The sequence below is a fragment of the Erythrolamprus reginae genome, chromosome 13 (genome assembly GCF_031021105.1).
Source record: "Erythrolamprus reginae isolate rEryReg1 chromosome 13, rEryReg1.hap1, whole genome shotgun sequence".
NCBI classification, from domain to species: Eukaryota; Metazoa; Chordata; class Lepidosauria; order Squamata; family Dipsadidae; genus Erythrolamprus; species Erythrolamprus reginae.
This window is the reverse complement of record NC_091962.1, coordinates 382,783-398,334: the sequence shown is the minus strand read 5'-3', so window position 1 is coordinate 398,334 and position 15,552 is coordinate 382,783. Positions and strand designations below refer to the sequence as shown.

The following is a 15,552-nucleotide window of genomic DNA, read 5'->3' as shown; positions in this document are numbered from 1 at the left end:
CAATTGTTTTCCACTCTCATGTCTTCCTCAGTCTCTGACCAGGACCACTCCCCCACTGTCACATCAGCCCCCTCTAGTGGTTCCTCAGGCTCACTCAGTCGCTTCCTGACTCACTCTCGCTCTCTGCTTCCTCTGGCAACCCCCCTGGTCCAGGGTATCCAGAGGGGCCTGGTTCATCCTCCTCTGACATGACCTGAGGTGGACAAGTAACACTCACAACAGTAGTCGGCAGAACTAGCCTGAAATCCTGCATTCTAACCACTGCATCATCCAGATCTTTCTTAGAAGCATAGAAGTCTGACGGCAGAAAAAGACCTCATGGTCCAACTAGTCTGCCCTTATACTATTTCCTGTATTTTATCTTAGGATGGATCTATGTTTATCCCAGGCATGTTTAAATTCAGTTACTGTGGATTTATCTACCACGTCTGCTGGAAGTTTGTTCCAAGGATCTACTACTCTTTCAGTAAAATAATATTTTCTCATGTTGCTTTTGAGCTTTCCCCCAACTAACTTCAGATTGTGTCCCCTTGTTCTTGTGTTCACTTTCCTATTAAAAACACTTCCCTCCTGGACCTTATTTAACCCTTTAATATATTTAAATGTTTCGATCATGTCCCCCCTTTCCCTTCTGTCCTCCAGACTATACAGATTGAGTTCATTAAGTCTTTCCTGATACGTTTTATGCTTCCGCCATTCTTGTAGTCCGTCTTTGGACCCGTTCAATTTTGTCAATATCTTTTTGTAGGTGAGGTCTCCAGAACTGAACACAGTATTCCAAATGTGGTCTCACCAGCATTCTATGTAGCGGGATCATAATCTCCCTCTTCCTGCTTGTTATACCTCTAGCTATGCAGCCAAGCATCCTACTTGCTTTCCCTACCGCCTGATTGCACTGTTCACCCATTTTGAGACTGTCAGAAATCACTACCCCTAAAAAATCACTACCCACTACTTTCTCTTCTGATGTTTTTGCTAACACAGAACTGCCAATACAATACTCAGATGGAGGATTCCTTTTTCCCAAGTGCATTATTTTACATTTGGAAACATTAAACTGCAGTTTCCATTGCTTTGACCATTTATCTAGTAAAGCTAAATCATTTACCATATTACAGACGCCTCCAGGAATTGAGGAATTCTTGCCACCATTGTTAAGTGAATCTGGCTTCCCCATTGTCAGGTCATAAAAGCTGATCATGTGACCCCAGGTACTGCAACTGTCATAAGTGTGAATCAGTTGCCAAGTGTCTGAATGTTGATCATGTGATCACGGGGAGGCTGCAAGTGTGAACAGCGGTGCCAGGTCACTTTTTTCAGTGCCCTTGTAACCTGTTTCTAAATGAGCTGCTGTAACTAGAGGCCTACCTGTGTCGTTGTTGTTGTTATCTTTTATCCATTAAACATGAAACCCAGTCAACTGAACACACTTCAAAATGTATCGCAAATACCATTGACTGGCCCTGAGGGTCGAGACGGGTTGCTGCCAGCGTCTTAGGAATCAACCAGGCGCCTTCTGAAGATGGACGATGTTCCCAGTAGTGCAGGTTTTTTGCAGTTCTGTTGGTGTTATTGCAGGAAGCTTCAATTTCTTTATTATAATTATTATTATTATTGTGTTGTGTTGGACATCAGAGTTTTTGAACGGGACACAAATTCTTTATGTGTCTAATCACCCACCCCAAATATTGTATTCTATATTCTATTTTGTTCTATTGTCCTATTCTATTATCTATTTTATATTCTATTTTCTGTTCTCTATTCTATTCCTATTCTATCCTATCCTATTTTCTATTCTGTACTCTACTCTGTATTCTATTCATATCCTATTTTGTATTCTATTCCTATTCTATTTTGTTCTGTCCTGTCCTATCCTGTCCTATCCTACCGTGTTTCCCCGATAGTAAGACCCCCCCGATTGTAAGACATATGGGGGGTTTCAGGGGGGTCGGCTAATATAAGCCGTACCCCGAAAGTAAGACATATGTCTTACTTTCGGGGAAACACGGGGGGTATTGCCGCCGGGCCGATTGCCGAGCGGGGATGGGGCGCGGGAGGAGGCAGCGCTGCACCGGACCCCTCAGGCTGCTCCGCCCGGGATGGGGCTCCTCCCGAGCCCCTGTGCGCCCCTCCGGAGGAGCCCCATCCCGGGCGGAGCAGCCTGAGGGGTCCGGTGCGGCGCTGCTTCCTCCCGCGCCCCGTCCTCGCTCGGCAAGAGAGGCACCAAACCGCTGCTTATGCCGGGCGGGCCCGCCTGGAACGCCAGCAATGCTGCCGGGCCGATTGCCAAGCGGGGATGGGGCGCGGGAGGAGGCAGCGCTGCACCCGGACCCCTCAGGCCGCTCCGCCCGGGATGGGGCTCCTCCGGAGGGGCGCACGAGGGCTCGGGAGGAGCCCCATCCCGGGCGGAGCAGTCTGAGGGGTCCGGTGCAGCGCTGCCTCCTCCCGCGCCCCGTCCCCGCTCGGCAATCGGCCCGGCGGCATTGCTGGCGTTCCAGGCGGGCCGCCCGGCAGTCCAGGTTTCATCATTCATTTATCTCGGCTCGGAAATTATGCGGGCCTTTCAATCCTGCTGCTTCTTTTTAGCTCCTTTCCTCCTTTTTTTCGGTGCCTTTCATCAGCTGATGGACCACAAACATTGCAGACCCTGTGCTTTTCTGGACTTACCCTCGTTAAGGATGGAAGGCTGAGTCAACTTTGAGCCTTCGGGAACGCGACCCTTTCAATTTTTTTCCAATATAAGACATACCCCGAAAGAAAGACATAGGGGGGCTTTTTGGGGTAAAAAGAAAGTAAGACACTGCCTTACTATTGGGGAAACACGGTATTTTCTATTCTGTATTCTGTATTCTATTCCTATTCTATTTTGTCCTGTCCTGTCCTATCCTATCTTGTCCTGACCTATCCTATTTTCTATTCTGTACCCTGTACTCTATTCCTATTCCTGTTCTGTTCCTCTCCACTCCGGCTACTCCTGGACGGACTAGGCAGCCACCTGGCCACTTTCTCTTTCTGGATCTGCAGGTCACAGCAAGACGGAGCTGGCCCGGAAGAAGCGAGAAGAGAGGCGCCAGGAAATAGAAGCCCGGCGAGCCGAGAAAAAGGCAGCCAAGGGACCTATGAAGTTGGGGGTCAGAAAATTGGACTGACATTCTGCCCCACCACGCCCTGTTCTCTCCCGCCCACCCTCCACATTCGGACAACCTGATGCCTTCACAGAAGTGTCGTCTGCAATTCTGGCTCCCCAACCCAGTTTTGGAAGGGTGTGGAAATTCGGGGTTCCCTCCATCCGGTCTTGCTTGACGTGGGTGCTGCCATTCACACCACCAGGCCCACCTGCGCCACACCTTCCTTTGCAACCTCCTGGCCGATTTCTCTGGTTTCAGATAGTTAAATGTAAACTTCTGGAAAAGCCTTGGGGTGACGGAAGGGAGAGAGGGTTGGATCCTCCATCACACGGTCTCTGCGCGAAGAAAATGAGACCTGTGCAGAGAGGCAAAGTACCAGGCGGAAGTGTGCGTGGCTATGAGTATATGTGGGCGTGCGTGCGTGCAGGCGGCCATCCATGCCTGTTTCATCAGCTGACACGGAAGCAGAGAAATGGACTATGAATGAAAAGCTGCAAGGATTCTCACAATCCTTGACCAACCTCTCTCATACACACACTCTCTCTCACCCTCTCTATTTTTCATTCTTTCTGTCTCTCTCTGTCTCTTTCTCTTCCTCAGTCTTTCTTTCTCCGTCTTTGTCTCTGTCTCTTTCTCTATTTTTCACTCTTCTCTCTTTCTGCATCTCTCTTTTTCCTCTATTTTCACTCTTCTCTTTTCCTACATTTCTCTCTCTCTCTTTTTCCTTTATTTTCACTCTTCTCTTTTCCTACATTTCTCTCTCTCTCTTTTTCCTTTATTTTTCACTCTTCTCTCTTTCTGCACCTCTCTCTTTCCTCTATTTTTCAGTCTTCTCTCTACATCTCTCTCTTTTTTACTCTTCTTTCTCCATCTGTGTGTCTCTCTGTCTCTTTCTCTGTCTCTCCCTTTATCATCCCCCCCACCTGTGGTTTGCACATCCAAACCAAACTAAACACCTTCCTTTGCTTGGAATGGCAAACTTGGTTAAATTTGGGTTAATCCTTGGGTGGATTTGCCAGGAAAGCACAGCTGCCTCGATGTGATAGTTTGCAAATTTGGAAAACGGGTTAATTCCAAGAAGGAAAAAACGATTCATTCTCACCACCACCAACACCACCTTCCAGTCATAAAGCTTGCAGTTTGGCTGGTTTTTGGCCACAATGGTGGGGCGGGAGGAAGAAGGACATATTTTGGGTTTTCTCCCTCAGGGCTACTGAGAATTACGGCTGGAGTTGGAGGGGGGGGCAGCGACGAGACTCTCAATCCCACTCGTGTTTTTTTCTTTTAGTAAAATAGCTTGCAAACAAACTTCAGGAGATGGTTTGGGGCAATTATTTCACTGCTTTTTACCAGCTGATGAAAACTGCACACTTGATGGAAAGGTCTAGGCTGAAACCAGGAAACTAGGAAAAAGCTCCTCCACCTTCTGCTACTTCTCAAGTTACTCCGGAATTATTTCAAGAAGCAGCCCTTCAGGCAGTTAACGTAAATTTTTTAAAAATGTGCGTTCACCCAGAGGTTAGACCTCTCTTGTTTCGATATGGCTGGAAATAGCTTAGCTCTTCTTTTTTTTAAGTAAACATTAAAAAGGTCTTTAAAAGTGTCCTGACCAAAGGTCCTGACTCCATGGCTATTTGTGCAACAAGCAGGACAGGGAAGAACTGATGTCAGCGGTTCCTGTTTCCTCCAAGGATCTCCTGAAGGGGACAGTGCAGGAGGGACATGGAGCCACTGACCACTGTAGGATTAAGTGCAGCAGAGGTGCAGCTCTCCTGTGGTGGATCCAGAGTCCAGCCGCTGCCCGTCCTTCCTCTTCCTTGTCTCCCTCCCTAGATAGCAACAAGCAGGCGCATCAGATGAGCTGGAGGTTCCGTTGCAAACTGGCCCCCATGTGCTTGTTTCACGTGTGGTGCGGCTGGGCACCAGCGGCCCTGGGCCCCTCCTGTCATGTGGTGTTGGTGCTCCTTGGGCTGGACGGAAGGCTGGAATCCGAGACCTGTTGCAGGGGAAGAAGCCAGATCTTAAAAGAGGGAACAGATCTGGGTTGTAGAATTTGAGAGAAGAAACTCCGATGGAAACAAAAGGGATCTCTGAGGTCTTCTAGTCTAATCCCCTGCAAAAGCAGCAGACCATAGACCAGTGATGGTGAACCTTTTTTTGGGTCTGCATACCAAAAGGAGTGTGTGGGTGTGTGTGCTAGCATTTGTGCACGTGCCCACATCCCTTCCCCCCCACACGCATGTGCACCGCTCCTGCTCTGTCCCTGGCGCATGCGCACAGGCCTCTCTGAAGCCTGGTAGGTGAAAAAAATGCCCAAATGGGCAAACCAGAAGTTCAGGAAACTGCACTTTCAGTTTGCTGTTGTGCTGTTTTTAGCACTCCGGACGGTTCAGGGAAGCTTCCTAAAGCTTCAGAGTGCAAAAAAACAGCACGACAGGCAAACTGGAAGTTCGGAAAACGCACTTCCGGTTTGCCCATTGTGCTCTTTATTGCACTTCGTGGCTTCAGGAAGCTTCAAAAATCAAGGCCGAGAATCAGCTGTCCAGTCCGTGCATGCGCGCTGGAGCTGAAACATGGCAAAGTCTCACGTGCCCTCCGATATGGCTCCACATGCCCCTGTGGCATGCATGCCATAGGTTCGTCATCATGGCCCTACACAAAGGGTGTCAAATTTGATTTCCTTGGGGGTCAATCAGGACGTGGGCCAGGAATGTGGGCTGGAGGGCCAGGGACGTGGCCGTAACCGAGGGCATGGCCATGGACACGTGTCAAGGGCACCTGCGGTGGGCCAAGTGCTAAGGCAGGACCTCCCTCGCCTTGTAATTTTCCTTCCTTTTTCTTCCCTCTTCTGGCAGAGGCACCGTGGGCTAGTTCTTTGCTGTTTCTAGGCCAGCACTGAGGGCCACATCTAAGCCTCCCATAGCCTGGATCTGGATGTGGGCCTTGAGTTTGACACCCCTGGGCTAGATGTTCCCAATATACCCCTCAAATACTGAAATATCTGCTTTCACGTCACCCTCTAATCCAGTGATGGCGAACCTATGGCACACATGACACAGGTAGCACGCGGTATCTGACGACATGCAAGGTGTTGCCCTGTGTCAGCTCCATTTTCGGCCTTATTTTCAGCTGTTTTTGCTCTCCCGAGACTTCAGGAAAGCTGCCTGAATCCTGGGGACGGCGAAAAATGGCCCAACAGGAAGTTCGGAAACAAACTTCCTGTTTAATTAAATTGAATTCAATTTATTCAACTTCTATCCGCCCAATCCCGTAGAACTCAGGGTGTCTTACAACAATATAAAACAATACAATGATAAAAAAGAAGTCGAACAACAATAATTAAAAACCCCAAAACCGTAACACACCCAAATTATAACTCCTCCCCCAAAACAATCTAACAAACATCCATACCAACAAACATAATTCAGGCACGTCAAGTGTTAAAATTTACAGCCCATTGGACCATTTTTCGCACATCCCCAGGATTCAGGGGGATTTCCTGAACTCTGGGGAGAGTGAAAAACAGCCCAATGGGCCTATCAGAAGTCCAGAGGCTTCAGTGAGGCCTTTGTACATGTGCGTGGGGGGGGCAGCGCGGGATTGTGTGCATGCGTGGGAGGGAGGGCACTGCATTATGACTGTGTGGACACATGCACACGCTATTGCTTAAGTGCGCACACTTTTTGCACCGAAGCCAAAAATGGTTCGCCATCACTATCCCAGTCTTGCTGCCGATTCGCTTCCTCCTGGGCTGTGCACCAGTGAACAAGTATGCCGGCATGCGCAGTGCTGAAAATTCACATCTTTTTTAAAAGCCCAAAATAGATGGTGCTGCAGGTGCAGTGCCGGAAACCTGGCTTCTGCACATGCGCAAAAGGGGAAAAAATGGACAGGCACCAAGAGAAACAGATCCATGACATCACCAGCGGTTTGCTACTGGTTTTATGGAACTGGTGCGAACTAGGAGGTACGGCCTAGTTGTGATACTACTGATCTATGTGTGGTCTTGATTCTGTCCCTCTATTAATGCAGCCTAGGATTGCATATATGTGTGTACATATGTATATGTATATACTATTTATACACACATACATACATACATACAGTGGTACCTCTACTTAAGAACTTTTCAAGATAAGAACCGGGTGTTCAAGATTCGATTCAAGAACTTCCCAGGAAATTTCAGCGCGGCACGAAGGCCCGGCCAGTTTCCTCTATTCCCCTTTTAATCCTGGCCATCTCGGGCTTTTCTGGGCTGCCAGAGGAGCCTTTCGGTGGTGCTTGAGGAGGCTTTGGCAGTCCAGAGAGAACGGAGCATTTTCCTTTCTCTGGGCGCTTGGAGAGGGAATAAACCTCTGCCAACACCCAGAGAAAAACGCTCCCTTCGCTCTGGGCAGCCAAGGAGTCACCACAGCGAAGGAAAAGCGCCAGCTACAAAGCGAGCAAGCGAGAGGAGTGGGGAGCCCCTTCAGCATGGGAAGGAAGAGGAAGCAGGTAGCAGCAGCAGCAGCAGCCAGTGTATGGGAGGAAGTGTATGGGAGGCACATGCTCCTCATTGCCTCAGAGTCCCTCTTTTTCTTTTTAAGCCTGAAAGTTTTGGGGGGTTTTTTATTCCCCCCACCTCACCTTCTTCCTTCGGCACTGACTGTCCTCCTCTTCTTCCTCCTCCCACCCAAATTCCGAGCTTTTATTTTTTTCCTAATGGGTTTGCACACATTATTTGCTTTTTGCTATCGGAAAAATTGCTTCTTCTTAAGAACGTTTCTGCTTAAGAACCTAGTCATGGAATGAATTAAGTTCTTAAGTAGAGGTACCACTGTATATACTGTATATACAGTGATCCCTCGAGTTTCGCGATCTCGATCTTCGCGAAACGCTATATCGCGATTTAAAAAAAAATATTAATTTAAAAAAAAACCACTTCCGGGTTTGGCTTCGGGAGTCAGCTGGGAAGCGGCGCGGCTGTTTTAAAAGGTCGCAGCCGGCCTGGGGGGCTTCCCAGCACCCCCCTGAACCCCCAACCCGGGTTCGGGGGGGTGCTGGGAAGCCCCCCAGGCCGGCTGCGACCTTTTAAAACAGCCGCGCCGCTTCCCAGCTGAGTCCTGAAGCCAAACGTGGAAGTTCGGCGGCCAGACAAGCGGCGGGCGGACAAGCGGCAGGCGGACAAGCGGCGGGCGCGGCAGCAGCGAGGAGCCGAAGATCGTGGTTTCCCCTTTGCGGCGCTGCCGAGCAGATCAGCTGCTGGGCGGCGGAAGGAACCTTCCCTGGGCCAGGTGCGGAAGTAAAAACACCATCTGCGCATGCGCGGCCATGGAAAAAAGGGCGCGCATGCGCAGATGGTGTTTTTACTTCCGCACCACTATATTGCGAAAAATTGAGTATCGCGAGGGGTCTTGGAACGTAACCCTCGCGATACTCGAGGGATCACTGTACTGCTCAAAAAAATAAAGGGAACCCTTAAACAACAGAATATAACTCCAAGTAAATCAAACTTCTGTGAAATCAAACTGTCCACTTAGGAAGCAACACTGATTGACAATCAATTTTATTTTGTTGTCAGCACATTCAACTTTGTACAGAACAAAGTATTCAATGAGAATATTTCATTCATTCAGATCTAGGATGTGTTCCCTTTATTTTTTGAGCAGTGTATATATTGCAGCTCTGCTCAACTATGGCAAAGGCACTTGGGGCATGTCATGAAACCCACCCGGGCCCCAGTTCTGCACTCAAGAATTATTTCCATTTTTTGCCGTTCCTTACCTCTCCCAGTGACGAAATGCCGGAGAAGAAAGACTGTGGAGACACTGAGGAGTTGTCAGAGATCGAACTGGCTGACTTGAGTCTTACTGCGAGAGGAGAAAATAGAAAAGGCAATTAGCCAGAGATTAAAGAGATACAGGGGACACTTCCTTCCAAGAGAGGCCCTTGGTGAATTTGGCATAGAAATAGGAATAGAATAGAACAGAATAGAATAAAGGAGGGAAAGAGAAGAGAGGAGAAGAAGAGAGGAATGGAATGGAATATACAATACAATAAAAATCATAGAATATAAAATAGAACAGAGCCAAACAGACTATAAAATAGAATATAGAAAATAGAATGGAATGGAATAGAATGTAGAATAGAATAGAATAATATAGAATATAAAATAGAACAGAGCAAAATAGAATAGAGGAGAATAAGTTGGAAGAGATTTTGGAGGTCATCTAGTCCATCCCCCTGCTCAAGCAGGAGACCCTTTACTATTTCAAACAAATAGTTCCCTTTTGTTAGTTTCTACCCATTGGTTCTTGTCCTGCTTTCTTGATGCTTTGGAAAATAAATTGACCCTGTCCTCTTTGTGGTAGCGTCTCCAATACTGGAGATGATGCCCTAATTCTTCTTTTCTTTAGACGAGTCAGGCCCAAATCCTGCAGCCGTTCTTCATATGTTTTAGTCTCCAGGACTTTGATCCTCTTAGTTGCTCTTCTGTGAACTTTTTCCAAAGCCTCAACATCTTTTTTGTAGTCTGGTGACCAAAACTAGTTGCAGTATTCCAGGTAAGGCCTTACTAGGATTTTGTAAAGCGACACTAAGAATTCCTGTGATCTTGATTCTGTATCTCTGTTTAGACAACAGTGGACTTCAATTCCCAGAATTCCCTAGCAATCATGGCTACTGCTGAGAATTCTGGGACTTCCAGTCCATGCAATTGGAAGGCTGAGCTGGAAGACCACACCAGGTAAATTACAGGTAGTCCTTGATTTAGGAACGGTTTATTTAGTGACCTTTTGAAGTTACAATCACATTGACTCAGGATTGATTTTCACGCTTATGGCCCCTTAGGGACACGTGATGAAAATTCTGACACTTAGCACTCGTATTTATGATGGTTGCAAAATCCTGAGGATGTATGATCCCCTTTTGTGACCTTCTGACAAGCCAAGTCAAGGGAGAAGGCCAGATTAACTTAACAACTAACCTAACAAACTGCAATGAATCACCTAACAACAGTAGCAAGAGAAGTTGCAAAATGAGGCAAAAGTCACTTAGCAACAGAAAGTTTGGGTCAATTGTGGTCATGTCAAGAACTACCCATACTCCCACCTTTTAAAGGGCTCTAGGACCCCTTCAAAGTCCACCCACCCACCCACATCCCAAGCGGCCCTTGGGATACTTCTTACGTGAGGAAAGAGACCCCAAAGGGGTACCGTTCTGGCCCTCGGGCGATGGCCGTCGCATCTCAGAGAGACTACTGCAACGCATTCGGACGTCGGCCTCCTGCCTCTTCTCTTCCTGCGCCTGGAAGTAGGGTGAAGAAGTAGGATGAAGAATAAACAATGTTGGGTCAGAAGGATTCCTGACTATATTATTGTCAGCAGCAGTTTTTAGAAATGCACAATTTTCAGATCAATCAATCACAATAGAGCTGGAAGGGACCTTGGAGGTCTTCTAATCCAGCCCCCTACTCAAGCAGGGGGACCTATGCAATTTGACACAAGTGGCTGTCCAGCCTAAAGTGATGGAGGAAGAAGGAAAGGACAGGACAGGGAGGGAGGGAGGGAAGGAGGAAGGGAAGGAAGGAAGTGAAATTTCACGTGAGGATGTTCACGTGTGCGAGATTACTGATTTTCGGCAGTTTTTTGCTTCTGCGTGGAAGCAAACAAATTGCCTAAAATCGGCAAAATCTCGCATGCACGAGCATCCTCGCATGAAATTTCGCTTCCTGTGCATGTGCAGATGCCGAATAATATATTGACACAGTCGTGCGCGCATCAGGGACATGGAGATGCATGTGCATCTCTGCTTTCCCTACTGGGACGGCCTACTGGACCATCCATGCTGCCAGCCAATACTGGTTGGGCTGGACCATTTGCAGACAGAGGCTGCTTGAGGTGTGTCTGTGGGAGTTACCAGACTTACCAGTGTATTTCGGTGGGACTTACCAGAAACATGGGAGCATTAGGGGACATTTGGAGCAATAAAGGGGCAGTTAGAACTGCCAGATGCCTATGTTATCTGTGTGGTCTCCAGCTTTTCCAGTTTTGGGGATCAGCCATGGATGGGAGAGGAAGCAATTCCATGTGAGCAGCAGATGAATACATGTGCCTGCCCTTGCACAGACTGGTTCCAAAGGGGCCGCGGACCAGTACCGGCCTGTGGTTTGGGGACCCCTGATGCAAAGGGTAGCAGAACCATCTTTACTCACCAAGTGTAGGTCCTGTAGTTGACGCTGCTTTTCACTCGGCCCAACATGGACCAGATGGTTGAAGTTGCTCGGGGAAGAGATGAGCCTGGCACGGAGACTGGGGTTGCGCATCATCTCTCTGCGAGGGATAGAGGAGCGACAGTGCCTAGCACGGGGTACCCTGTGTTCTGCCGGCCCGTAATTACAGGGTAATTAGTCCAGAAAGACACACACCACACGATAGAAGGAAAACCCAAAAGTCTTTATCAACAGAAAAACAGAAACAGCTCCCTTTTTAAATGTCAAAGGGATTTTCTGATACACACAAGGCACAGGTGAAATGCAATCCAATTTCTCACCCAGTAACTGGGAAATTGAGTCCAATTCTAAAGTCCAGAAAGTCCACACACAAACTTGAACAGGGAAACAGCAAAAACCACGATCTTGACAAAACTATGAATCAGATAAATTGCCACGAGGCTAAACCAGCATGCTGCTCTTTTATCTGTAGCACTAATTACAGCAGCCCCACCAACTACAGGTGGCCTCACTTATCTCCTATAATAATCCTTCAGTTGTTCTCTCCTATGCATCACTCTACACATGCGTGGATCTGTCATAAGTTCTTGTTCAGAATCCAGGGATGATAAGGATGATTGATCTCCTGGGCTGTCTGCCAAACTCCCCCCTTCCCTGCTACCCACGCTTCCTTCGTCAGAAGAGACTTCGTCAGGAGATTCTATCGGAAGCAAAACAGACCTGTGGCCTGTGGATGCTTCCCCCACAACCACCTCCACATTCCTTGGGGCAGGAGCTGGGCCAGAGCCAACCACAACACCCTGTCAGAGGTCACAGCCATGGCAGCAGATCAAAGCCACACGACTCCTTGAGACGCTGTTCCGGGCTGGGTTCACACAATTGCCTTCACTTGCCCCCTCTATCTGTCTTCTGGCAAGCAATGCAGAATTATTTTAGACTAGGTTATTGTCAGAGTTGGAAGGGATCTTGTAGGTCATCTAATAACAATAACAACAATAATAATAATTTATTAATAATAATTTAATAGATTTGTATGGCGACCCTCTCTGGAGACTCGGAGCGGCTCACAACAATCTAGTCCAACCGCCTTCTCAAGCGGGAGTCCCTATACCAGTGATGGCAAACCTTTTTTTTCTTGGTGTGGGTGTGTGCTGTCGTGCTTGCACAAGTGCCCACACCCATAATTCAATGCCTGGGGAGGGCAAAAATCACTTCGCCTGCCTCCCGGAGACCCTCTGGAGGCAGGAAACAGCCTGTTTCCTAACTTCTAGTGGGCCCAGTAGGCTTGTGTTTTGTCCTCCCCAGGCTTCAAAGGCTTCCCTGGAGCTGGGGGAGGGTAAAAACGCCCTTTCCCATCCCCCCCAGAGACTCTCTGGAAGCCAAAAATACCCTCCCAGAGCCTCTGTATAAGCCAAAAATCAGCTGACCACCACACACATGCATGTTGGGGTTGAGCTAAGGCAAGAGCTCGCGTGCCAGCAGATATAGAAACATAGAAACATAGAAGTCTGACGGCAGAAAAAGACCTCATGGTCCATCTAGTCTGCCCTTATACTATTTTCTGCATTTTATCTTAGGATGGATATATGTTTATCCCAGGCATGTTTAAATTCAGTTACTGTGGATTTATCTACCACGTCTGCTGGAAGTTTGTTCCAAGGATCTACTACTCTTTCAGTAAAATAATATTTTCTCATGTTGCTTTTGATCTTTCCCCCAACTAACTTCAGATTGTGTCCCCTTGTTCTTGTGTTCACTTTCCTATTAAAAACACTTCCCTCCTGAACCTTATTTAACCCTTTAATATATTTAAATGTTTCGATCATGTCCCCCCTTTTCCTTCTGTCCTCCAGACTATACAGATTGAGTTCATTAAGTCTTTCCTGATACGTTTTATGCTTAAGACCTTCCACCATTCTTGTAGCCCGTCTTTGGACCCGTTCAATTTTGTCAATATCTTTTTGTAGGTGAGGTCTCCAGAACTGAACACAGTATTCCAAATGTGGTCTCACCAGCATTCTATATAGCGGGATCATAATCTCCCTCTTCCTGCTTGTTATACCTCTAGCTATGCAGCCAAGCATCCTACTTGCTTTCCCTACCGCCTGACTGCACTGTTATATATAGCTCTGCATGCCACCTGTGGCACCCGTGCCATAGATTCACCATCACTGCCCTATCCCATTTTGGACAAATGGCAGTCCAATCTTCCTTTGAAAGTCTCAACTGTTGGAGCTCTCACAAACTATGCAGACCACCTCCAAACAAAGCCAACTCCCAATAAACCAAGACTAGGTATGCACACCCCCTACTTCCTCAGAAACAACCAATGCAAACTTATGAATTCAAGAAGCATCTTTAACAAAATACTTCAACTCCTTCTGTTACTAAAACACTGCTAAATTCGACATCATATTTACTTGCGAAACATGGTTAAACGCACCCCTCCATGATCCCATCATCACAGAAAGAGACTATCACGTTTACAGATCTGATCGTGTCACCTGTAGAGGAGGTGGAGTTGCAATCTTCTATAAGAAATCACTCAACCTAAAAAAGGTGCAAGTTAAACAAGAACTTTATCTTCCAGAAACTATCATCTGTGAACTGACCTTAGATACCACACTTTGTTTCCTTCTATGTTATAGTGCCCCTGGTTACGACATCTCACATGCGAACAAGCTAACCTCATTACTAACATGAGCAGCCTCCTACCCACATCCTCTTATATTTCTTGGCGAGTTCAACCTACCACACATAAACTGGACCCTAAATGAATGTACAACTGAACCCATTCATTCAACTCTTTATATTTACTAGTCTAGGATTAAATCAACTGGTTACAAACAATACTAGACTCAACAATTGTCTAGACCTCATCTTCTGCAACAGTTTACACTCAATTTATAGATTGTAAAAAAAAGGAACCCTTTTCTAACAGTGACCATAGCATGATTGACTTTTCTCTCGACATGTGTCCTTACATAATGATTGGACAACCAAGTACAACTTTAAAAAGACCAACTATGATATCATTGAAACTGACCTCTCATCTCTTGATTGGTAAACAATATTCTCCAGCTGTATCACTACTGAAGACTAGTACAATGTATTTTTACTTGAAATCCAAAGAGTCATTAACTTATACCACTAATATATACCCAAACCAAGAAAAATAAATTACCCATAAAAATAAGGAAGCTTCAATCCAAAAAAAGATTTCTTTGGCGTAAAAAAAAAACAAGCTACGTTGCAAACTTTAAAAGCCGCTACAAAAAATTGTGTCATCAAATAAAGACTGAATGTACCAATTATCACATCCATCAAGAAGAAAACCTTCTACGAATGGTCCACCCACACCTTCTATAATTTTGTAAACAACAAACTCAATGACACTAGATCCTTCCCACCCCTTAAAGGACCAAATGATAAAGACTATAACAATGAAACAGTTAAAGCTAACCTCTTTAACACGTTCTTCAGCTCAGTCTTTGTTAACAGCAATGGTTCATTCCCAACATTCCCATGTTATACCACAACCAACTTCAACAATCTAACACAAATCGATTTTACAGAAGAAAATGTTAGAAAGACATTAAACAACTTAAAACCATCTCTTTCTATTGGACCTGATGGACTATGTGCTTACTTCTTTAAAAAGCTCTCCTCAACTCTGGTGGAACCTCTAAGCATAATTTTTAATAACTCTTTCAGAACTAGATTCTTAACTAAACTATGGTCACTAGCAACAGTCACCCCATCTTCCAAAAAGGAGATCCAAATAACATCAAAAATTACAGACAAACCTTTTGGGTTGTGTCACTTGCAAAATCATGGAATCAATCATAAACCAATCCATCACACTCCAGCTTGAAACCAATAGCCTACTTTCTAACAAACAATTTGGCTTCAGAAAAAAAAATTATCCTGCAATCGGCAACTCTTCCACTGCTCAACCACTCAGCTTGATCAGGGTAAAACAACAAATGTAATCTACATTGACTTTTGTAAAGCCTTTGATTCAGTGGTTCATGACAAACTATTTCTTAAACTTAAATCCTATGGCATCTCCGGATCATTACATGATTGGATAACAGCATTCTTGTCAAACCGACAACAAGTAGTCAAAATATCTGTGCCATATCTAATCCTGCTCCCATCATCAGTGGTGTTGCTCAAGGCAATATTTTAGGACCAACACTCTTCATATTCTAC

At 46.3% G+C, this 15,552-nt stretch overlaps 2 protein-coding genes across 2 annotated transcripts in view; one reads left to right on the top strand and one right to left on the bottom strand.

The window, feature by feature from the left end:
* Positions 1–3,149, top strand: part of USF1 (upstream transcription factor 1) — a 32,313-nt gene extending 29,164 nt beyond the window's left edge. The window contains exon 11 of the mRNA XM_070766550.1: positions 3,025–3,149. Coding sequence (XP_070622651.1) covers positions 3,025–3,149 — 125 coding nt within the window. The remainder of the gene's footprint in view (positions 1–3,024) is intronic.
* A 1,300-nt stretch (positions 3,150–4,449) lies between these two features.
* CDC42BPG (CDC42 binding protein kinase gamma) overlaps positions 4,450–15,552 on the bottom strand; it is a 118,777-nt gene continuing 107,674 nt past the window's right edge. The window contains exons 34-37 of the mRNA XM_070766526.1: positions 11,320–11,437; positions 10,295–10,412; positions 8,892–8,977; positions 4,450–5,124 (exon numbers count right to left, since the gene is read on the bottom strand). Coding sequence (XP_070622627.1) covers positions 5,074–5,124; positions 8,892–8,977; positions 10,295–10,412; positions 11,320–11,437 — 373 coding nt within the window. The 3' untranslated portion in view covers positions 4,450–5,073. The remainder of the gene's footprint in view (positions 5,125–8,891; positions 8,978–10,294; positions 10,413–11,319; positions 11,438–15,552) is intronic.